Below are 25,076 nucleotides of genomic sequence, written 5' to 3'. Positions count from 1 at the left end.
TTGTATATGTACCTGCTGCACTATGCCGTACCCTTTAATCGACCACGCCAATAGTGGTCACAACGATGAATGAGATGTAGACCATTTATTAAAAAATGGGTTTGGCGCTCTATTTAACTGTTTCACGGTCACGGTCACTATGCCGTAGCTGGATTTGTGACTCGCCTGCAATGTGTTATCCCCTCTGGTGGTGGTGGTGGTCACGTGAAACACATACTGCTGTAATAAACGATTTGGAGGCATTCTGTTCATTATTTAAGTAATTTTTCTTTGACTTGTGTACGTCAGCGCCACATATCGACTGCTTTTTTTTTGTCTGAAAAATTCCCCTGACCTAGCCATACTAACCCTGCAAACCGTTTTTTATTTCGGTTATTTTTCCGGTTTTTATGATTTTTTGAAGTTTCTACGGACTTTTTGCCCACCCTGCAGTACTTTTAAAGGATTTCGTGGTCTTTATTTTTCTTCATTTTATTGACACAGTGGGGTCCGTGAACCTTATGCTAATGGCATAAATTTTCCGTGGAACAAAGCGTGCTTAATGTTTTCCTTTCAAACCATAAAGCACTCTTTGTCAAACCCCACTTCCACTGAAAGAGGAAAATAAAAGAAAGGACTCTTTCTTTCTCTCTCTCTCTCTCTCAGACACACACACACCCCAAAAGAAATTGATTAAAAATTAAAAATGAAAAAATGAAGGGAGTTCAGAAGGTTCAAAGACTTCATAGAGAAACTCAAACGTGGGGGTGTACGCCCCACGTTGGGAATCACTGGTCCAAACCGAAGGATCAGAAAAGGAAATAAAAGGGAAAAAAAAATTATAAAAATCAAACTAAATCTGAATTCGGCCGGTGAAAGCTTAGTTAAGGAATGATATATCTCTTATTTATTCTGAATTTCCATCATTTTTTGAAATTATTTCTTTCAAATTATTGTTTTCTCGGAAAATTTCTTCCATTCTGAAATTATTCGCTCTGAATTCCTTGTATTTTACGTGAACTTTTATATAAATTCTGTATTTATTTCTTTTGTTTACTCCTGATTCCCGTCATTTTTTAAACTATTTCCTCTCCCCCCTGGATTTTCATCTATTCTGAGCTTATGAAAATTCAATTGAATTAAATAAAATTATCAATTCTTTTATTTACTATGAACTTTCATCAATTCGAAAATAGACAAGAAAAAATTCAACGAAATAGCATTTTTTTACAAGAAAAAAATTCGAAATATAGGAAAAAACACACATTTTTTCCGTATTTCTTTCTCTCGATTATAATGACAATGAAATCTTGGTAATATGCCGCACGTTAAGAAACCGCATCAATACTCATCAAATTTTTCTCTTTGAAGATCTTTCTCAAGGAAAGAGATTGCCAATATTTTCTTCTCCGAACCACTATCAACATCACCTAAAACACAGCCGCCATTAAAATCCCAGCTGTAAGATCCCGACTTAATACTCCATTTTTTGGTTCCTTTTCCCCCCCCCCCTTTCATCACACACCGGAGCTAAAAATCCTTTTCCTTGCCCTTTTTTTTTTTTCTTAGCTTTTCTTCCACATCTACTTCTATTTTGTTGTTAACAAAGGAATCAGGGAACAGTTACACTGAATGATCTTGGACCCAATGACCCGAGAAAGTGAGGGGGAAAAAGAGCGGCGAGGGGGAAAAAAAAAATATATATAGGGAAAGAGGTACATTCGACCTTAATGACTCGGGCCGTCAAAATCGCTTCTCATGTTACTACGGCCGGATGCTTGCCATCATCTTTCAGAAAAAGGGAAGAATGGGGGGGAAAAAAGCTGGATTTTTCCCTTTTTTTTAGTATGCGCCACTATCTTCTCCACGCCATTTGTAGAGGCTCTCGGAAGTCATTCCCAGCTTCCCCCTTTTTTTTTACTTCTTCCAAAGTCATCTATGCTTTGGATCGGAATGAAAAAGTACAAGTTGGTACCGAGTTGGTAAAGGTATATATGTATGTATGTATACCTTCAGAAAAGATCGAGCAGGTCACGTGTATACGACTCCTACTCACTCTTACCAGAGAAACCTTGGAGTACCATTAAAAAAATTACACTTTCTTTGGTCTCGGTAATATGAGTGTGAGGTTTGGTGTTACACTGCGTTTCTTTTCTTGAAGTGAAGTCTATGGTAATGGCCGCCGCTTATTTCCGTTTTATGTCCCGGGGATTTTTCTTTTACTGGTAGGAGTTTCTTCCCCCCCCCCCCCCCGATGCCTCCATCTATGAAAGAGAAAAGTGAGTTCTGTTGCATTTGTGTAGAAGTGTTTTCTCATTCGAGATACATTATCAGAATAAAAATAGATGGCGTTTTTCGTGCATAAAATGTTCTCAGGTAATCTGACTGAGGCTTACTTAACCGTCTTCGGATTTTAACGTTTGAAAAGATTGCTAGATGAGACTTTCGGAAGGCAGATGACACCTGGATTTGGAGACAGTCCATTAATCTGGTTTCGCTTTCGTTCTTGTTTTATTCGCGAGCTGGTTTTCTGTGGTTTTTGAAATGTCGTTGAGATGCGAAATATAGAACCAGCCTGGCACATTCAAAATATATAAATAAGTACCAATTTGGAAGGTAGGTGGCATTTTATTTATTTATTTAGGCAATTCGAGAATGAATGAAATGCACTTACATCGGAAAAATATCAATCACCGTATGCAATGTTGAAAGCACTTTGCATACGGAGTCATGTCGAAATCTTCAATGACAAATCTTGTGGGCGCATACAAGTTCTAATGGCAGACTGTTCCCATACTCTCGCAACACGGAATCTGTCTCCGTCGAAAAAGCAATCTCTTATGGCCGCTGGTACCCTTCTTTGGGCTTGAAATGCAAGCCTCTCGCAATAATACCAGCCACTCGTGCCAGTTATTCGTTTGGTAAAAGACCTCCGTGGCTTTTCGAGGAACTTCATGTCCTTAATTTTGTCAGGGCTCCTTACTTGTGAACTCTATATTCGTACTTGTTCTGGTGCTGCCACCTGTCTTCAGATTCAGAATCTTTCTGGCACCACGTTCTGGTCTGGTGGTTGTGACGATCGTTTTTATTATTTATTATTTTTTTTTAATATATTTTATTTTTTGTTTCCTTCGTGTGAGGAGACAATGTTTTGTTGTTTATAATAAAGCTTTCCGGATACATCCATCCTTCGAGGAACGCTTTGATATCTCTCTGAGATGTGAAGTGGGGTGTTCGGTCTTCAAAGGTCTGGTGGAGGTGCCACCTGTTTTCAATATTAAAAGTTGATAGGGGCAGATTCTTAAATTTTCGTGTTTTATAAAGATCGTGTTGAAAGTCTGCCTAATTACTGTAAAAAATTTAAAAATTAAAAGAAAAAATTATGCTTTTACGTTCTGAATAGAGAAACTGTTTTCATGAAATAGTATTTCCTTTTTGAAAGTTCGGTTGCAATAGATATACGGTATACACCTTTAGCCGATTCTCCCCCTTTCTCAGAGAGAAATATAAATCAATTAGTGCGGCGATATGCTCGAATGTAAATGTATTTAGTTTTGCACAGCATGAAGATGCAGAAACATTTAAAAACTATTCTTAAAACAATTTTTTTTCCCCTACAAATCAAATACAGCGATAACTCTGCTAACGAAGATTTTGACGTGGATACGTCTTTCAAATCGCCTGACGATACTGGGAGCATTCGCCAAAAAGTTGCGTAACGAAATTCTTTAAACGCCCATATCTCAGGAACTCCCCAACGTAAGTCAGGAGCAATGGTATAGTCAGATGCACGTTGCAAAGGTGCACTCAGTGTTTAAAAACCCACAAAAACAGAAAAGACTGTAAAAATCAAATCCGGATCTCAAACGAAATACCTTTCCGTAAAGGAAAAAAAAATTATAGATTATGATCAAGGATAAAAACTTATTAATTAATTAGGATAAAACCTAATAATTATTAATAAAAATATTTGGGGGGATGGAGAGGGATTAGGTAAGAGGGGGGAAGTAAAACAAATAATCTTTCCATTCAGAAAAGAACTGTCGCCACCTGGTGAATAACCACTTTATTTTTTTCTCTCCTTAATACAAACAATCGACGCCGATTCTATTTTTCTGAGTTTATCCAAACTATTTGCTCAACATCAGAAATTAGAAAAAAAAAGTTCTTTTTCCGTGTATGCAATTAAGAACTTTTGTTCTTTTGATTTGAAATTCTTTTGGTTAAAATAAGAACTATTTTTGTTCTCTTAAAGAAAACGTAAGTCATTTAAAAATTGTCGTTGAGTGTTCCGATTCATAAGCCCACACTTTCTTAATAGCCATAAAAAGTCCCGTTCAATCACCACAGAAGCAGTTTTATACGGAAAAATGATCCGGAGAAGTGGCTGTGTCCAAATTGCTTTTTTGAGGAACTTAGCACCATAGATATTCAAGTTTCGTCCTTGGGTGCTGCCATCTACTTCCTAAACTGGAAGTGAGTTTTTTTCCCCCGAAAGCCAGACCGGTTCGAAGTTCGAAAACCAAACCATAGAAAACCAACATGTTAATGATACAAGAACGAAAGCCGAACTAAATTTAATCTGTTAGCTGTGGTGAGACTTTTCAATTATTGTTTAAGTAGGCCGGCATCTAGGAAAGAAAAGAATTGGGTTTTAAATTCAGATCTCGAGAGAAATAATTTTCCTCAAGGGGAAAAAAATAATTGTAATCTAGGATAAAAGCGTATTTATGTAATAATTACTTGTAGAAATACCTGAAGATGGAAAGGGATTAGAGAAGACGAGGGAATAAGACAAAACAAACAATCTCTCTCTATATACAGAAAATATAATGCTGTCGCCGCCTGGTGAACAACCATTATTTTTCCCCATTAATAGAAATAATCTCATCGAAGATTCTCCTTATATTTTCCTTAGTTTACGCAAATTATTTGTTCAAAATGAAGCGAGAGAAAAAGATAATTCCTCTCTCCGTGTTTGCAATTAACTTTTCCACTTTTGAGTTGAAATTTTGTTGTAAAAAAAGAAATATTTTTGTTCTCTTAAAGAAAACGGTAAGTCATTTAAAAATGGTTGTCGAAATCATTGAGTGTTTTAATTCGTAAGTAGATTTTCTTACTAACCGTACGAAGCGGTGGTCTATCACTACAGAAGCAGTTTTTTTTTACAGAGAAACGCTGCGGAGAAGCGGCTCTATCCAAATTGCGTTTTATAAGAAACTTCACTCAACAGATATTTAAGTCCCGTGCGTGATACGTGTTTAGGTGTTGCCATCTATCATCGAAACTGGAAATGAATGAGGTTTTATTCCGGAAGCCAAACCGATTCGGAATTTGAAAATCATAGAAAACTAACATATAAATAAAAAAAAAAAAAAAAAAAGAACGAAAGCGAAACTAGATTAAATCTGTCTGTTGCGGTGAGACTTTCCGATTGTAGAAGTTGGTCGGAATCTAGAAGCCCCACAGAAAAGACTGGGTTTTAAATCCGGATCCCCAACAACATGATTTTCCATAAGAAACAAAATCAATTGCGGATTATAATAAAAGATAAAAAACGCATTTCTGTAAGAATTGCAAATACGAATGTGCCTCTTGGGATGAAAAAGGATTGGAGAAGAGGAGGAAGAATAACAAACAAATAATATTTACGCCTATATTGAAAGGATAATGGTGAATGACCATTTTACTTTTCCCTCGTTAATAATCAACGCCGATTCTATTTTTCTGAGTTTATCCAAACTATTTACTCAAAACTAGAAGCACGAAAAAAGATAAGATCTTTTCCCATGTATGCAATTAACTTTTGCTCTTTTCATTTAATAATAATAACGTGTTATACCTCACATATTTTCAAGAGACGCGCACAGTCCGCCCGGGGAATTTGTTGGTGTTAGTAAACATCCACGTCCGAATCGGAGACCTGCACAGTCAGAGACTAGCACCCTAACCACTCGACTGCTAGGAGACATTTGAATTTTTTTTTGGTAAAAGAACGATTTTTGTTCTTTTAAAACGTAAAGTATCATTGAAAACGTAAGTCATTTAAAAACGGTTTTCGAAATCGTTAAGTGGTTTTAATTCGTAAGCCAGACTTTCTTACTAGCCGTACAAATCCAGCCCCTTCTAAAGATATGAGGCCTCCGCACGCTGTTCGTGACGTCAGCTAGTAGTTCATTTTCCTTCAGAATATTCAGGGGGAAAAATTCCGCTGCTCGTGGCAGTATCATCGTTGTGCGGAAAAGAAATGATCAGGCTCAGAATTGGCGATTTCTATGCCCCACATCCAATCACCATGCGGTATTTGTGAGCCAACCAGGAAGATTCTACGCCAGAATAAGAAGAAACGAAATAGGATGCTGTATTTCAAAATGTGGCATACTTGCTTGGAAGTCTTAATGACGTTATAAATGAACTTTGCAACCCCTGCGAGGGGTCTTCTACCTCTTGGAGGTGCTGACAAAGCCCTCGCCTATCACCACAGAAGCATTTTCATGCAGAAAAACGTTCCAGAGAAATGGCCGTGTCCAAATTGTGTTTTTGAGGAACTTAGCAGCACAGATATTCAAGTTTCATGCTCAGGTGCTGCCGCCTACTTTACGAACTGAAAGTGAATGAGGGTTTTTTTTTCGAAAGCCAGACCGGTTCGAAGCTTGAAAAGTACAGAAAACCAACATGCAAAATAAAACCAGAACGAAAGCGAAACTAGATTAAATCTGGTCGCTGTGTCGTGATTGAAGAAGTTGGTCGGAATCTAGAAAAGAAAGGACTGGGTTTTAAATCCGGATCTCGAACGAAATAATTTTACTTAAGGAGGGAAAAGAAAACAATAGTATAGATTATGATCAAGGCTGAAAACGTATCTCTGTAATAATTCCTAATAAGAATACCCGAGGATTGAAAAGGATTAAAGAATAGGAGGAAGAAAGAATAACAAAAGCATATAATCTCTATATGCAGAAAAGATAATGCTGTCGCCACCTGGTGAATAAACATTATTTTTTCTTCTTTAATACAAATAATCAACGCCGATTCTTTTTTTCTGAGTTTATACAAATTATTTGCTTAAAATTAGAAGCGAAAAAAGAAAAGAAAGAAAGATAAGCTCTCTCCGTGTATGCAATTAACTTTTGCTCTTTTGATTTGGCAAAATTTTGTTAAAAGAAGAACTATTTTTCTTCTCTCAAAGGAAAAAAAAATTATTCAATTTTGAAAAGAGCGAATGGCAATAAGGCAAAAGAAAAATATTTCGCTAATTGTTTGCTTAACGTGTTTAATTAGGTTTTTAATTAGCAAAAAAAAATTGAAAATCTTTTCGTCTATGGGAATCACATCGTTTTTTTTCCCCCTCATTTCTAACTTGATTATCGCTGATCACGGTAAGGAGCGATCTGCGCTTTTTTATTTTGGTTTTGTTTTGTTTATCTTTTACCACAATTACCAGAAATTATAAATCAATTTACAGGTTTGGTTTAACTGCGAATCAAATCGAGTATAAATTATCATTTTCATAAAGTTATTTTTGATGAAGTGATTATCGATTTTCGGCATATCTGTCTCAGATAGAGGTCGTTGCATTTATATGAATGGTAGATGAGGTGACGTAAATAATAGTGTTTTGGTGGTGGGGGTGCTACGGAAATTTCGCTTTCGACATTTCGCTCCTGGAACGTTTCGCCCTTGGAGATTTCACACTTGATATTTCGCCTGCCCCGAACGTATGAGCGATTGACTGTGTGAGTGACCAGTTGATTAGGTGAGCGATTTAAGTGGGTGAGTGACTGCATGGTTGAGTGAATGATCAAGTGAGTGACCATATGAGTGCACTCACACTGTCAGTGCAGGTGAAATGTCGGGGACGCGGGAGGAAGGTCCAACTAAGTGCCATATTCGCTAAGATATTTAGTTCAGTAATCGGAGAAAAGTTGGGAAGGAACAGCATAAACTAAAAACCACACAACGCTCCTTTCCCTCATTCATTCTGCCTTTTCCTAACTTCTCTTTGTTTTTGAATCTCAGCGAATATTGCACATTGACACTTGGATTTTTTTTTTGGTTGGCCTCAGGAGAGACAAGGCAGCAACTATCTAATTAGAAGTTAGAGGACAAGGGGACCGTACAAAAATTTAGATTTTAATTTCGTTAACACTGTGTTTTCACTCTCAGAGTAGGTATAGAGTAATTTTTGAACGCCTTTTGAGCATTTTTTCAAATCGAAACTGCACCTGTACGACAAACGGTTGATGAGATAAAGGCCGCATTAGCACTCACAGGACACTCTGTATAGCGAAGGCAAATGTATGACGGAAAAAAACGCTTTCCTTCTTAATCAGTTTCTTTCAAATGACCAGAGTAAAAAAAAATTCCGAGACACTTTTTCTCAAGAGATCTATGGAACGTATTGTGTACATTAAAAAAATATGGTAATTTATGATAAACATCAGACAACTCCATTCTAACGCCTCACAGTGGCTGAATAAGAAAAATGCAAATTTTAGCTTAACCGCTTCGCTTACAAGCAATGGGCAACAAATTTGGATGATCTCTATTCGACGATTTCAATGATAAATGTGGTAACATTGTCCTAACCTAATCGCATGTTAGAAAAACGAAGGAAGGAAAGAGTAGAAAAGTAAGAAAAACAAATGAAAAGAAACAGTGTAATACATAAGTATAAGAGAGAGGGAGGGATATACTTATATATCTATATTATACTCTTATCTCTTCCCCGTATCTTATCTGTAATTCTCTTTTCTCTGAGTAGCTACGAAATAGATTTATCTTTCACCCTCATCTACCTGTTGTCTTCCGTTTTTAGATGTTTATAGTAGAAGGATACATCACGGAAGTAAAAAGAACTACTTTTTTTTCTTAGGGTTGCAACAAAGCTTCGCGGTGATGAGAAGAGAAGAAAGAAAACCGAGAGAACTTTTTTGAGTTTATTCCATTGGCGTTTGTATGCAATATTACGTCCTTGATCGTTAAGTGGTTGAAGGGGAAAAAAGAGAGGCCTCATTTCAGAATAAAATGAAAACGATTGAACAGTTTGCAACCAACTATGAAGGAAAGCAAAACGGTTGACCCATTTAACCAACACTCGTTCAACCAAACGGGATGTATGGTCACCGTACTTGCAAACAGGACGTTTCTCATATAGTTATCATTCGGTTGTTGCTATCAGTAATCCTGAGTCCCGGTATGATTATATTAAGTGCCGGGAGTGGGTAATTTGCGCGCCTGCTGTGTTGGAAGTGAAGGCGTTGTCTATCGGTGGTCGCCTCGAGTTCGTTAGGGAAAATATCTTATCGATATCTTCCCTTGGGTTCGAACCCGGGACCCTGACAACAACCTTCACGATGGTAGACGAGCATCTTACCACCATGCCACTCGAGCACATGATTATATTAAGTGGCGTGGACTGTATTAAAAAAAATCTCCCAACTGGGATCAGTTTTAAAACCAAAAACTTATGAGACGTGCCATGTCGAAAAACTCATTTGCTGTCCGAAAAGAAGACTCGTGCATTATTTTCTTATTGTCCAGTGTCTTTTATACCCAGTGTTTCTTTGTGTGTGTGTATATATATATATATGTGATGTTTCTCAAGTGTCTATTATGTTACAGGTTTCGTCTAATCGATCGTCAAGTTGATTAAACTGCTGCCCACATGTCCTCCTCCATCGGCCATCCGCCCCGTCTACGATACAAGGTGAAGCATATACTTAGCTCAACGATGCTGTGTTGCGGACGCAAGAAGGTAAATAAATTTTCGTTCCTACTACAGAGTACACGGTACATTCCAATCACATTTTATAACTCTTTCGTGGTTATCAAATAGCTAATTTCTAAACTATTAGTTGGTCTAGAAGCAATTTCCGGTTACAAGAAATGTTTCAAATGCCATCACCCATCATTCTCCTAAAAGCCATTGAGTCAAAATATTTGATACTTGAGTGCACATTTTTTTCAAGAAATCGTTATGGAAAAAAATGTTGTAAGCGGGAAAACGCTTTTAACTGGAAATCTCGATGAGTATTAGTAAAAGTTGGGATTACGAAAAGTAAGTTTCGCTAAGCGAAAAAATGTTCTAAAAGTGAACGTTATAAGCAGGATCCTCTTTACGAAAATAAATTCACTATCCAATTCCCTGCGTGTTTTCTTCTGTCTCTCCTTACCGTCGCGAAGCTTTATTATGGCCCTATCAACTGAAGTTGTTTTCGTTTCCCTCCTTTCTTTTTATACTCCTGTTAAAGATTTTATTCCCCCACATATAATGTATACTTCTACTATACAAGGTGAACGTGATCTGTTCTATCAAACGAAAGGTGGGGGGGGGGTGTGATAGACGAGCCCGAGTGGAACATAAAACACCCTACCAGCATTGTCCTATCTCGAACCGTTTTCGAGTTGCAGGGTATATCCAATTAGAAAAATGTGTCAAGTCTGAAAAAAAAACAGAATTTGTGAATGTTCTGCAAGACTTACGCGCAAATTAAGCTTATATTTGGAAAGACCAGAAAAAATCTTATGAGGCGGCACCAATTTCATCAGAATATACGGATTTAGTAGCAAGCTATAAGCGCCGAAAGATTGTTCAAAATCGATCTGCCGCCAAAATTATTAATCGCCAATTCCGCAAATTTCCTTCTAGCTGCACAACCGTTCAAGTTTACCAAAAAAAAAAAAAAATTGTCCATTCCACCATCTTTTTTACTTACAATAAACGATATCGGTGTACCAATTTAGGGGGAATTCAGCCTTTTGTTCGTGTTCGCAATACCTCTCTCTGAAATTGGCGTTCATCGAAGTATATATTCAACGAAAATATTCGGAATTGGCTGGCGGTTACAGATTTTGGTGACAATTTTATTTTGCAGAAAATAAATCCTATTAGGTGATACTCCTCCCTTACCCACATCCCTTATCAGGATATCGGGAATTAAATGGAGAGGTACGAGTGGCTGAGAGAATGGAAAAGTGCAAAATCGAATTGTCGCCAAAATTTACTAACATGTCTGCTTCGACAAACTCTGATTTCAGTGACGTTTGCAAACTAACGACTGTAATTTCTCCCGAACAAGAACACCAGTATGGTTTATTGCAGGTTGTATCGAGAGCTGGTAAATTTGACCGGTTGTAGCTAGAAAGGTATTTGAAGAATTGGTGATTAAAAATGTTGGGATCTTGCCGAGAATGCACTGGCAGAAGAACGTGAAAGTATAACTTTAATTAATATCGGAACAACTACATGTTAGTGAGTGAACAGTTAATAGTATAATCAGATAAGAGTGAGCTCACAATTTATATGATATACTGGCGCTAGTGTCTAATAACGTAACAGCTACGTCACTTGAACGTCAACGTCACAAGTTCAGTTCGGATCAGATCACTACAAAAAATTTCGGCGAAAATTCGATTTGGATTTAGCCTCTACGGCAGAAACCTAACCTTCATTTCCTTATAATACGCATTATTAGCGTGAAGCGCAGAGTGGAGACTTTCTAGCCTCCCTAACTACAGCAATGACCGCTCCACGTAGCGGTAGTATAGAGCCGTGGTTCCCAACCGGGGTGCGGGAGAGCATTATAATGGGTGCGAGATGAAAAAAAAAAAATTACTAAACGCTGACTAATTGTTCAAAAAAATTAAAATGATGATTCCTAAAAAAATATTAATCATGACAATACTTGAGGAAGCAATTCTGTGTGCATATATGTACATTTAAAAGAAACTGTAATAGCACGCGCGTGCTCAATATCTCCATAATATTTGGGTTCCATAATGTTTGACAGTAGTTTTTTGTAACAGAGGAACTATTCAGTATGATGATGTAAATATTCACTATGGTATAAAAATTGATATTTAATTCAAGCGTTCCCATAGGGCAAATACTGAAAGAATGAATGGTACCTTGCAATCAATGCTCCTCTCCATAGCTTCATTCTAATTTCCATCCTCAAAAATAAACTTGTGCGGACCCCTTGGTTTTTTTTTCACCCTTTCAGTCCCGAGCATTCATTTTGGGAAATGCATGTTTTTGCATTTTTGATACTCAAGAAATGCATTAACCCTACAGTGCATACTGTTGCCGATTGGCAACAACATCTACTTTAAATACGTTTATTTTCCCGTTGCCAGTTGACAGCTTCATGTTTGAGACATTCATTATTTCCCTTTTTCATTTTCGTTCGAAAGCCATTCATAGATGGCAGTAAAACGCCTCAATTAAGAAAAAGAAATGTAAATCTTCTGTAACCTGTCAAAAAAGAAAATCATGCACTCACTGTAGGGTCGAAATGATTTATACTTGCATTTCTTTTTCTTTCCGTTTTTTTACGTTGAAAAATATAACCCAATACTTTTTCTTTCTATAGTTTAAATCACAAAGAAGGTAGTTATACAGGGTGTTCTGTTAATGTACCGACAAACATAGAGGGTTGTTAGTAAACATCAAAGGAACAAAAATTGCTATGGAACATCGTGTCGCAAACCACGTGGAGAGGGTGAAAATCGCGAAAAACGGATGCAGGCTCTGAGTCCAGAGAAGACGAAAGGTAGACGTCAGTTGATCGCCGAATGCGTTCGTGGGTTCGCTCACCGTATCTGACGTAAGCAGCGTCGCGAAACGCATGCGCTGGGGTAGGATCACGCGCTGCGGAAGATGTAAATAAGCGCTATTGCGGTTTTAAGCACGTGTAGCAGTTGGTTGCCTGTTCCAATTAGTACCGTGATGGCTGACTACACGAACAAGGGATACGCTGATATGCATCTGATTTACGGTCGATGGCACTATCGTTTATGCGACGCCTGTGGGCATACCGAAGGATCTCATAGCGCGGATTGTCGTCGCTGCGGCAGACATCAAAAACATACCTGGTATCTTTGAGCGTGTCCGGGAATCGTTTTCAAGTCGTTGTAGACGTGTGCATTGACGTCAGCGGCCGCCACTTTCCAACAACTCTTGTAATAATTAATCAAATGAATCTTTTTGTAGTTATTATTGTACTTTTTGTCATTCCAGCGTGACGTCGAGACCTGCATGCGTTTTTCGTGATTTTCACCCTCTCAACGTGGTTTGCAACCAACACCATGTTCCATCGCAATTTTTGTTCCTCTTGATGCCTACTAACAACCCTCCGAGTTTGTCATCATTTATTTATGGAATATTGCTTTCCCGAGGCCTATACAAGGGAATGCGGTAGTGAAGTTTGACAGAAACGGTTGATGTGTTACAAAGGGAATCAAAAACTGTTGTACAATCAATAATGTTTGACGGGAGGTTGATCCAATCAGTTATTGTTCGAAGAAAGAAACTAAGAAGTGTCGATATGAAAATGGCCATGAATGATTTTGAAAAAGAAAGTTAATCGAGAAATATGTCTACGGGTGGAGGGGAGTTGTATATTGAGTTAGCGCTTGAGTTCAGTGACGAAGGCGGAAGATGATCAACGGTTAAGAATGAAGCGGGCGAATTTCTTTTGAATAGATTCTAATTTGTCTATATTGGAGAGAGTATGAGGGGGGGGGTGTCCCAGATTTCACAGGCGTATGAGAGTACAGGAACGGTATAGGTTTGGAAGCAGAGATTTCTCAGTTGACGGGTGGAGCTTTTAATGTTTCGACGAAGAAAAAAGTGTTTTTGGAGACACTTATGAAAGACGTAATCAACATGGAGATTCCAATGGAGGTCGGCAGAAATAATTGCACCCAAATATTTGTAATTAGAAACTTCGGTGAGTAAAGAGCTATCGATAGTGTAAGAAGAAACGAGGGGAAAAACTGTTTTTGAAGAATTAAGGGGTAATTGCCAGAACGAGCACCATTTCGATACAATGTTGAGGTTATTTTGGAGAGATACTTGGTCGGATTTGTTGTGTACTGATTGGTAGATCATGCAATCATCTGCAAAGAGTCTGATATGACAATTGATGGAATTAGGAAGATCGTTAACATAAATAAAAAATAATAATGGCGAGAGGACTGAACCCTGGGGGGGGGGGGGTGCCAGACTTAATTGGGAGAAATGGGGAGTTCTGGCTCTTGAAGGAGACAAACTGACTGCTGTTGGTAAGGAAGGCTTCCACCCATTTAAGCAGTTTGAACACATAGGCCAAGGTTTTGGAGTATAAGTAGGAGTTTATTGTGTGGCACCCTGTCAAAAGCTTTAGAGAAATCCAAGGAAATTATATCATTTGGAGACGTTTTTGTCGATACTGCTTGATAAATCGTGTATGAAAAGAGCTAATTGGGTAGTTACTGATAAAGATGGTCGAAAGCCGTGCTGATTTGAGAAAAAGAAATTTATTGAATCGAGTCGTGAGCGGATTTCCTTGGCAACTATGTGCTCAAAAAAGCTGGCAGCAAGTAGAGGTGATGGCGACTGGTCTGAAATTAAGAGGATTTGAAAGATATCATGATTTATGAAAAAACTGGGATAATCTTATCAATTTTTCAGTCAGAGGGCAAGTTTGATGAGTTTAATGAGACGTTGAAGATAACTAAAAAAATTAGAAATTTCATCAGCGCAAAATTTGAGAATATGATTTAGGATCCCATCGGGTGCAGAAAGCCTGCTTTAGTGAAGAAGACAGGGCTAGAGTTGAATAATGAATCGGAAAAGGAGTACGGAGAGGAAGTGGGGTCAGAGGAAAAAGCCCGACTAAATTCTGTTTCGATATCAATGTGAGAGGTAAGGTCTATGTTATCAATTTTATGGGAAGACGGGCCAGATGATTTAGGGCGAAGAAAATTCCAAAATTTTGAGGGGTTAGTTTTAAGGAAGAGTTGAGGAATAAAATAAAAAAATTAACAGAAAGCCCTGTATATATTTGGAAAGTAATAATACTTCAATACATTTATTTTATATGCGATTTTACATCCTCTTTACATAAGACCCTGTATAAGGGATACAATTCGGAATAGATTTTTTTAAATATTTTTCCCGGCTTTCTATAAACTTCATTAATTATGGAAAAAATTATCAGCTCAAAATAAAAAAAAAATCATGTATTGGTAGGGTTAAAGACATTAAAGTCAACAATTTTTTTCAATTTATCTTTCACATTTTCAACTTACCTTCACAAGTTTAACTTAAAGATTGTGAAGGAATGATTTCCTTCGTTCTAGTATTTTCAGCCGAGATGATGCGGAGTATAATCATCTTCTTCACATAAAATTTTTTCTAGGATTTTAATGCCAAACTTTATGCAATAAATCACACTTTTTCCGTAGTCACTTTCTTCTGGAAGCCATCTTTATCTCCTCCCCCGGAAGTTTATCCTCAAGTGCTGCCCTCTGATGAAAGCCTCCAAAGTTCATATTCACCATATTCCCAACTCAAAGCTTACGCAAGCTTACTAAAATCAGATCTTAACTCGCTGAGGTCAAATTAAGAGAAATTCTACAGTGAGGAAAAAGCAACCCACACATTTGTGGCACCAGGGTCTGAAAGGGATATGGATCTTTGGGGGATCCACAGATCAGTTTTTGAAAACTCACTTGATTAGCATGAGGTTTTTTTTTATTATTGAGATCGCCCTAAATCTGTTGAGTTTAGTTCAGGAGTTTTTCGAATCTCTGACTTTATCAGAACATGATCTAGAAACTTTGTAGAAGATAATGGTTGCTGCCCTGTGCAGGACTTCTGCGTTTTGTGCTGCGTAGCATCAAGAAGCTATTCTATAGCCAAGTAAAAGTCTTATGGGGAAAAAATGAAGACTACGACAAATCCTATTCATCTTGCGAATTCTCGTGTGTTAGTCCGAAAACTCTCAACTGGAATGAGCCTGACCGGAAGTCATCCTTCGTGTCCCACGACAAAACGGAAACGTGCTGCTACTTTTTTGGAAATGCTTCGCCCAGCAGAATTATGCACGGAAACTAAAGAGCCACGGGGCATTGCGGAGAAGAGAGAGAGAGAGAGAGAGTGAGAGAGTGTGAGATGGACTAGGAGAAAAGAGACAGTGGTACACTACCTCCAACTACACACACACACACACAAGCTCACAACTTCACCTCCCTCAGAAGGAGAGCCTTAATCAATACAACGATCGATCAGTCATTCGTGCGCCCCGGACAAGTTTATCGGATTTCCGTCCAATTGTTACGAGCATAGCGAAGCCCGGCCCGGAGCCCGTTGTGATTGAAGGTTAGTGTGGAGGGAGGGAGGGAAACATGAGGGCGAAACAGATGAGTTGTACAAGCGACACATACACTTACGTACGGAGAACCCCCCCCCCCCACCGCTAGAAATGAAAAAGACTTGGGTTTTGCCAAACTACTACGGAGAGGAGAAAGTACGGACGCACATCAAGTCCATTCCTCCCGTTAATTCCTGGGGCAATAAGTGGACACGTAGCAAATACCTAAGCTGAACGAGAACTATTTAAATGGATTCAAATGTCTGCAGCCATTTTGTTTCCACTATTTTCCTTCCGGTGCCCCCCTCAGCCAACACCAGTTTCGTTGGATGGACCTATATTGGCCTCGTGCCAGAGCGCAAGGCCATTTCGTGTACAAGTCATTGATAGAACGGGATACGACGTACTCTAATGAGGGTCATTTTTCTGCATGCCAAGCCCCCTCAGTAGCTAAGCTAAGCGTTCAATTAAAATGTATAATGAAATCATCAATTTAAAAAAAAATTAAGTGGGGATGTATGGCCATTAGAAACACTAAACTGGTTCATCAATCTTCAGCCCTATTCTGTCACTTTTGGTATTATAAAACCTAATATAAAACCGAATTAATCACAGATCACATATATCGTCAGATCAGTGGAAGATTCCGCAGGAATCACGGAAAAGACTTGTTAGAGTAGTTAGAGCGGAGGCCCACAACCTCCGGCCCGGGGGCTAAATGTGGCCGGCCAAGGGGTTCGCGAAAGGTGTTCCAGTAGAAAAGTATCAATACACGCAAAAAGATAAATACCTGGGCTGACCATATTTCCTTCATAAAAAAAACCAGGTGATTGGGATCCAAACGAGATATCCCCAATTATTATTTAAAAATTGTTTAATACAAGTAAAGTTTCTAATTTAACTACTCAATTAAAATACTCAAAGGCAATTAAAATTGTCAACTCAGTCAAAAAAAAATTGTTTGATACAAGTAAAGTTGCCAATTACAGCTAAAAAAATTTTCCGCAACAAAATTTAAAAGGTGAGTAAAGATGTCAGTTACAGTAAAAAAAAACTGTCAAAGGCAAGTAAAGTTGCGGATTACAGCAAAAAAAAAATTTTGAAAGCGAAAAAACTGGTTAAGTGCAACCAAAAAAAAAAAATGTCAAAGGCAAGTAAAGTTGCCACCTGTTGCGAAAATTGCTGGAAAAATCACCGATTGCGGAAAATTATAGCTGCTGCATGTCGCAATGGGTAAAAATGCGATTTACCTAAACAACTTATACGTGTGACAAATATATGAGATGAACACATTTATGCAGTCGTAATTAATTATGATAAAGTCATAATTAGTCATAATTATGATAAAGTCATAATTAGTCATAATTATGATAATGTAATTCATAAGTCATGAAAATAATCTTAATTCTTGGTTTCGAAAATTCTTCTCGTGGAATATAAGGGGGGAAATCGGGACATTTTGACAAAAAAAAAGTCGGGATGTCCAAAATTATGGGAATGTCCCGTAAAACAGGTCATATGGACATTCTATATGTATACGTTTCTGACCCGCGAACGGCATGAATACGGCATATTTGGCTTATGGACTGAAAAGGTTGTGCATGTGCACCCCTGTGCTAGAGTAATGCATTCCTCGTTTTATTCATGAAGGTCGGCAATGACATGTTTCAGCAAAGTTTATTGACATCTTCCTTCGGTGTCTCTACATGACGTTCATGAGAATTGATTTAAATGCACGTTAGGAGAGCGCCATCGCATATGATTTTGGACGTTCGTTGGCGATGACAAAAAGACTTCGACCACCGCCAACTCACCTGTCGTGTTATCTTCAAACATATCAATGCCAGCGAATTCATCAGTGTTGTTAAGCTAGAACGGATCAGGAAAATCATAGATAATATTAAATTGCATATCATTTTGAGAATCACACTTTGAAAATTCATATGACGGCAGTGACACCGACAGCCACATTCTTGACACCCCGAAGTTCCGACAGAAGAAAAATCCTGACAAACTAAAATCCTGACAGACCAAAATCTTGACAGACCAAAATCTTGACAGACAAAAATCTTGACAATTTTGAAATCCCGACAAACCAAAACTTTGTCAATGTCAAAATCCTGACAGACCAAAATTCTGACAATGCTGAAATCCTAACAGATTGAAATCTTGTTAATTTTGAAATCCCGAAAGTCTGAAATCCTAACAAAATAAAACTTTGGCAATGTCAATATCCCGACAAACCAAAATTCTGACAATGCTGAAATGCTAACAGATCAAAATCTTGTCAATGTAGAAATCTCGACAGAAAAAAAAATTCTAACTTCGGGTTCAAAATCCTGGGTGGCACAGTTCCAGAATGTCATTGAGTGATCTATAAATGTGAAAATCAGAATTTTGGTCTGTCGGGATTTTGCCACATTACCAAAGTTTCGGTTTGTCGGGATTTCGATACCGTCAAAATTTCGCTCTCTTGGAATTTCAGTTTGTCGGGATTTCAGTTTTTTTATGATTTCAAAATTAGCAAGATTTTGGTCTGTTGGATTTTATCATCGTCAGGTTTTTGGTCTGTTGGGATTTTATCATTGTTAAAATTTTGATCTGTCGGGATTTTATCATTGTCAGAATTTTGGTCTGTCGGGATTTTTGACACTGCCAACAAATGGAAATGTTTTGACAATTTTTTTGGTTTGTCGGGATTTAAGTCTTTCGGTATTTCAAAATTTGCAAGATTTTGATCTGTTAGGATTTCAGCATCGTCAGAATTTTGTCGTGGATTGATTTAGTGTTGTGGAACTGTGCGCGGTGATCTATAAATATGCCGCGGGTCAATTGTGCTTTGAAACTTTGCCGTAGGGGGGGGGGTCACTCAAGCGATCTGTAAATATGTCGTTTAGTTCATTCTCAAAGAATTAGGTTTGAGGTCGTGGCCACATCAGATGACTCCAAAATCCACATTTATCCGCGGGCCATGGGTTGAACAATTATGGTATAAACGATGACTAGCTGGCTGGATATACCTATTTAAGTCTGGATAGGACATGTGGTAGGTTCCCGCCTCAAAATTGAAATATCCGACTTGCGAACAATTCAAACAGCACGTACCAGTGTTCATAAATCTTAAGAGTGGGCTGCATTTGTGTGGGTGTGTGTGTGTGTGTGTATGAACCTCAGATACCACTAGATTCATTAAACCATCTCGAATAGGAATAAATAAATTGGTTGGTGATGAAGCGACCCGTTGGTTATTATCGATTCATCCATGAGATCCATAACAGAAATACTCGCTTGTTTCACACGTGTAACATATCGATAACGCATCGACTTTCCTCTGGCTCTCCCTCTCTCTCTTTTTTTCCTCTCCCTGATCTGTCAGATGCAGGTTATGCATTTATCAAACGGAGGCTGTTTCCACAGCGGAACATATTAATCCGATGATGGGAAATAAATATAATTACGCGAATACGGATCGAAAGATCAAGTCGATCCAGTTAAATTGATACAAATTCGATCAAGTTCTTGATGGACATTGATGATAAGCGATTTCAACGAATATATAATTATTACATTTCTGAGAATTTTATGTCATACATACATCATACACTCTTTCAACAGGAATATAGTGCGTGAAACTCATACCCACTTTTCTATTCATATCTGTGCTTTCAAATTTACCGTTATTGATCGCTATTGTGATAAATAGAAATGTTACTGAGAAATCTCTAATGAGGTAATTCAATGGAAATTAGCGTAGTTATCCACTTTGAGAAGTATGTAGCTTAGCTGCAACCTCCTACGCTCTCAAAACCGAGCTGTTATCGCAGCAAAGATAAGCGAGAGAGAGAGAGAGAAGCTAGTGTGTGCATAATGATTTGTATAAAATTTCACGCCCACATACACATGGGAATATTCTATTACGTATTCATTCTTTGTATTATCGATGAGGGCCGAAAAACTCGTTTTACCAGCATTTAACGCTGTTTTTTTTTTTTCAAATTTCCTCCTTTTTTCAAATTTAAATATCTCAGTGAATATTGTGCACAATAATGTGAAACAATTCCATGCTGCACTTAGAAGCATGGAATTGTTTTAGTTGGCATTTGGAGAGTCAGGGCAAAAACTTTATAATTGGATTTTGGGGCCCACAGGGATTGTACAAAAAGTTTATTTTTTTCATTTTAATAACTATACAACCCTTGAAAACATGAATGACTTATCTGAGTACTACACGTTATCTGAATACTTTTCCTAATTAAAAGTGTACCTCTAAAATCAACTGTTTACCAGTAAAATGTCATACCCCCCCCCCCCCCCGTTTGCTATGGTGACCCTCTATATACTATATTACTTCCTCTCTTTCTATCTTTCTTTCCAATTTCTAAGAATCGTCAAAATCAACGAGTTTTTCCAGCTTCATTCAGCTAGTACCAAATATAGTACTAACAACAATAATAATAATAACAGTGTTTGTGATGGGAAGATCAAAAAACACACAGAAAATCGACCAAGGCTTGCCTTAAAGGGGTTTTGAGGAAAAGCCTCCTACAGCAAGTGAAAAGAGCGAGAAAACTTCATTACTCTCCCCCCTTAAGGCATCTCTCGCCATTTTTCTCGAATCATTGTGTGTGTGTCATTAAAGAATAAGATAACAGACACACACACAAAGTAATAAGAAAAAGAAAAAAAAAACTGCCACATAATCGTGTTGTACGGGGGATATAATGAACTCAAGCAGGCTTTTCTCTGCAATGATAAGTTGTTTCGCTTTTCTTTTCAACGCTTTTTTTTTGAAGACTAATGAAACAATGCTTTATTTAGTTTCTTTGTTTTCTACGAAGAAAATGTTGTTTCGTAAGGAAAAAAGACACGCTCTCTTACAACTCTCTCATACATGTACGTGGTTTATGTACGCTATAATGTATAACGTCTCTCTCATGTTTCGGGGGATTGGAAATATTTCTCATACTCGAGATGAGAGAGTCGAGTATAAAAGAAAACAATACATAAATAAATAAATGAAGTTCAGGGGTTATCTTTGTATGGATTTATCTGGAGCGATGGTTCTTGATTTGTATTCTGTAGATGCCCCCCCCCCCCCCCTGGAGTGTAGATGTATTTTTCGTTACTTTCAATTTTGGTAGCTGAGCCACCAACGAGGTGGTTATCAATGTATGGAAACTAGAAATAAATATTCTATCATTCATTATTTGAGCCAATGATGTGAGGCGAAAAAAAACAAGTCTATCTATATGATAGAGAGAGAGCGATCAAAGGTTCTCGTAACCTTTTGTTAAGAAACTGACAGAGTTAACCTGACGGAAATCCTTACAATGTCGAAACCTCGACAGACCAAAATCCTTATAATGTCGAAACCTCGACAGACCAAAATCCTTATAATGTCAAAATCCCGACAGACCAAAATTCTGACAGTGCCGAGATTCAGTCAGACCAAAATCCTTATAATGTCAAAATCCCGACAGACCAAAATTCTGACAGTGCCGAGATTCAGTCAGACCAAAATCCTTATAATGTCAAAATCCCGACAGATCAAAATTCTGACAGTGCCGAGATTCAGTCAGACCAAAATCCTTATAATGTCAAAATCCCGACAGACCAAAATTCTGACAGTGCCGAGATTCAGTCAGACCAAAATTCTGACAGTGCAAAATTGAAATCCTTATAATACCTAAAACATGACTCACCAAAATCTTGATAATGCCGAAATCACTACGAACCAAATTCTAACAATGCCGAAATCTGATAGATCAGATAGAGAGACCAAAACACTGACAATGCCAAAATTCTGAAAGACAAAAATGCTGACAATGCCAAAATTCTGACCGACAAAAATACTGACAATGCCAAATTCTGACCGACAAAAATGCTGACAATGCTGAGATCCCGACAAATCAAAATTGTGACAGTGTCAAAATCTCAACATTGCCGATATGCTGACAAGCCATAAGTGTATAAAAAAATAGGTAAAAGTGGAGAGAAGATGAAAATGTGTGCGTGCGCGCGCGCGTGTGTGTGTGTGATAATACATACACAAAAAAGACCAGTACGGTCGACCAGCGTCCGAGTGGCGTGGGTAAAATGCTCGTCTACCACCGTGAAGGTTGCTGACACGGTCCTGGGTTCGAACCCGAGGGAGGCTGTAGATAAGATATTTTCCTTAACGAACTTGAGGCGACCACCAATAGACCGCACCTTCATTTCCAACCCACCTCATTAATGGCAGTAAACAGCGATATGGCCAGAGTTGGTGGAGTAGTGCGAAATATAGTAATTAAAATAATAGTGCTGATGATATCAAAAAACACAGAAATTCGTCCAAGGCTCGCCTTAAAGGGGGTTTTGAGAAAAATTCTCCTACAACAAGAAAAAGAAAGAGAAAACTTCATTACACCCCCTCCTATATCATCTCTCCATTTTTTTCACGTATGTGTGTCGTTAAAGGATAAGATAACAGACACACACAAAGTAATAAGAAAAACAAAAAAACTGCCACGTAATATTGTTGTACGGAGGAGGATATAATGAACTCAAGCTAGGCTTTTCTCTGCAATGATAAGTAGTTTCACTCGTTCTTTTCAACACTTTTTTTGCTTTGTTTAGTTTCTTTGTTTTCTACGAAGAATATGTTTCGTAAGGAAAAAGACATGATTTCTCATAACTCTCTCTCTCTTTCTTAATCTCTCTCATACATGTACGTGGTTTTATGTACTCTCTATGATAGTATAGCGTCTCTTTCGTGGTTGGGTATTAGACATATTTCTCATACTCGAGATTGGAGTCAGATATAAAAGAAAACGATACATAAATGAATGCAGTTCAGGTGTGATCTTTATATGGATTGATGTGGGGAGTGACGATTCTTGATTTGTAATCCGAAGAACCCCTAGAGTGTTGATGCATATTTTTTCAATTTTAATTACGGTGAGTGATGATTGTTATCGGTGTATGAATACTAGAATTCAGTAATGTGAAACTAATTGGTGTAGTCGGGAATCAAAGCAATAAGTAGATGCCCCAGACCGACCTGAATATGATTTCAGCATGATTTTTAGATTTCACAAGTGCATGATCGCTCATTATGATTCAAGCAACCCACGTTTCACTTACGCGTTGAGTGGTAAAATTATTCCGGATGAAATGAAGCTCACCGATTTTAGAGTTCTCGTTGACGAGAGGTTTATGTTTTCTGAACATTGTTCCGCGGTGGTCAAAAAAAAGCAAAACAGTGCAGCATTCTCTAGGCCAAAAGGCGCTAAGCCACGGAAAAGCGGAATAATGACTCAACGAGAACGAAGAAGAAACTATTTTATATAATAATTAAGCCGAGCATTGAACTATATGTTCCGAAGAACCAAGATATTATCAGGGAGGGGGGGGGGCAGAGAAGTGCCATTAGAACACTGGTGGGTTGAAGGCTTGATCTATGAAGAGAGACTTGACTCTTTGAATATTTGTTCTTTAATCCTCTCACCTGCAGCGTATAAACAAAATTTACATGCGTGCATGTAACTACATATAATAGAGGAATTTAGCGTCTCGTTATTGGTCGGAATGAACCAATACGTCACTTATGGAAAAGTACTTAGTGAAATTTTCAAATTTTCATTGGACGAAGTTAAATGGTGTGGTTTGCCTGTAGTGTCTTGTGGTTTTGTATTTGTATTTGTTTATAGCGGCTTCATATTTTGTATTTGTGTGTTGTGGTTTCATATTTTGCATTTGAATGAGTGTCTTGACATCGGACATTGGCCATAGATACGAGTCTCACTCCTGCTTTATTTTTCCTTTCCTCAGACACACTCATTTCTGTAAGCGTGGTCATAGTGTAATAGGTGTATACACATAACGAAAGAGCCGTTACAATACTTGGCGCCAAAACTAACACCGGAACAAAGTTTTAGAAAACCTTCTGTAAAAAATAATATCGTGAGAAAGAAGAAAATAGAAAAAGAAAACAGTTTCCGAATGAATTTCCGAGTCGGAAAGTTTCATATAAACGGGTTATAAAAACCTGAAACTTTTCGGGGAGATAAAAATTTGAATTTACCTACACATAACCCAAAAATTTCAAGAAGTATTCTGCCCACAACACATTGGGAAAAGGGGGAAAAAAGAATAATAATCTTGGCATTTGTCCAATTTTTCGAGGCGAATTCCACCGAGAGATTCTTTTTCCTGGTGGTATCCGAATATCTTTTTTCCTCCCCTTCGAACAAGAGTTATTCGCCCTTCTTCTCACTACTACTACTGGATCAAATAAATTCACGAAAAGGCTCGTATAAATACACACACACACACGCATATATTTTTGCTTTTTTTTCCCCTTTCTAAAAACATGGGGAAAATATTCTTAGGGAAATATATGTATACACACATATCTTCTTTAAAAGTATAAATATTTTTAAGAGGAAGGCACACTTAATGTCTTCCGCCTTCGACAACGAATTTCATTGGATTTCGTTAAGTGTTTCTGGAGGGGAAAAACATAAAATAAATTTCTTTTTCTTTATTGCCATGTGTTTAGTGTCAAATTTAATGAATCCTATAACCACGGGTTCCCCCCCCCCACTTCAGGATTTTCCCCTTCTTTTTTTTAACCCGTTTAATTCCTTGTCGGAATATTTTTAGTGGGGGGTTTGGAGAAAAATCGATTTTTTCTAGGGTGTTTGAAATCCCTACTACTTCTTGACCGTACACGCATCAACTCATGAACATTTTGCTGGGGGAATTGGTAAAGAAATGGTACATACGTGATGTGTATGTTACGGTAAATGTGATAAATATCGGACGTTTATTATGCATACTTACCAATCGTCTTCGTAAGGGGTCATTCAAGTATTACGTCAGCATCGATGAGGGAGGGGGTGTCCGATTTGCTGACTTTTGATGACAGAGGGAGGGGTTTGGATGATGCTTACGTCATCAACCCCCCTTTATGAA

General features: G+C 37.9%; 1 protein-coding gene across 2 annotated transcripts in view; it reads left to right on the top strand.

Annotated features, from left to right (window-relative positions):
- The window catches only part of LOC149070056 (rho GTPase-activating protein 100F-like), a 165,156-nt gene that overhangs the window by 65,549 nt on the left and 74,531 nt on the right, over positions 1-25,076 (top strand). For both annotated transcript variants that reach the window (XM_089249407.1, XM_089249406.1), the window contains exon 2: positions 9,604-9,736. In XM_089249407.1, the coding sequence (XP_089105533.1) occupies positions 9,647-9,736 (90 nt within the window). In that variant the 5' untranslated portion in view covers positions 9,604-9,646. The remainder of the gene's footprint in view (positions 1-9,603; positions 9,737-25,076) is intronic.

This window comes from Pholcus phalangioides, unplaced genomic scaffold (assembly GCF_987345545.1).
Source record: "Pholcus phalangioides strain wild (caught in Gottingen) unplaced genomic scaffold, Ppha-v1.0 ptg000022l_1, whole genome shotgun sequence".
NCBI classification, from domain to species: Eukaryota; Metazoa; Arthropoda; class Arachnida; order Araneae; family Pholcidae; genus Pholcus; species Pholcus phalangioides.
The sequence above is the reverse complement of the archived record's forward strand: the minus strand, read 5'-3'. Positions and strand labels throughout refer to the sequence as shown.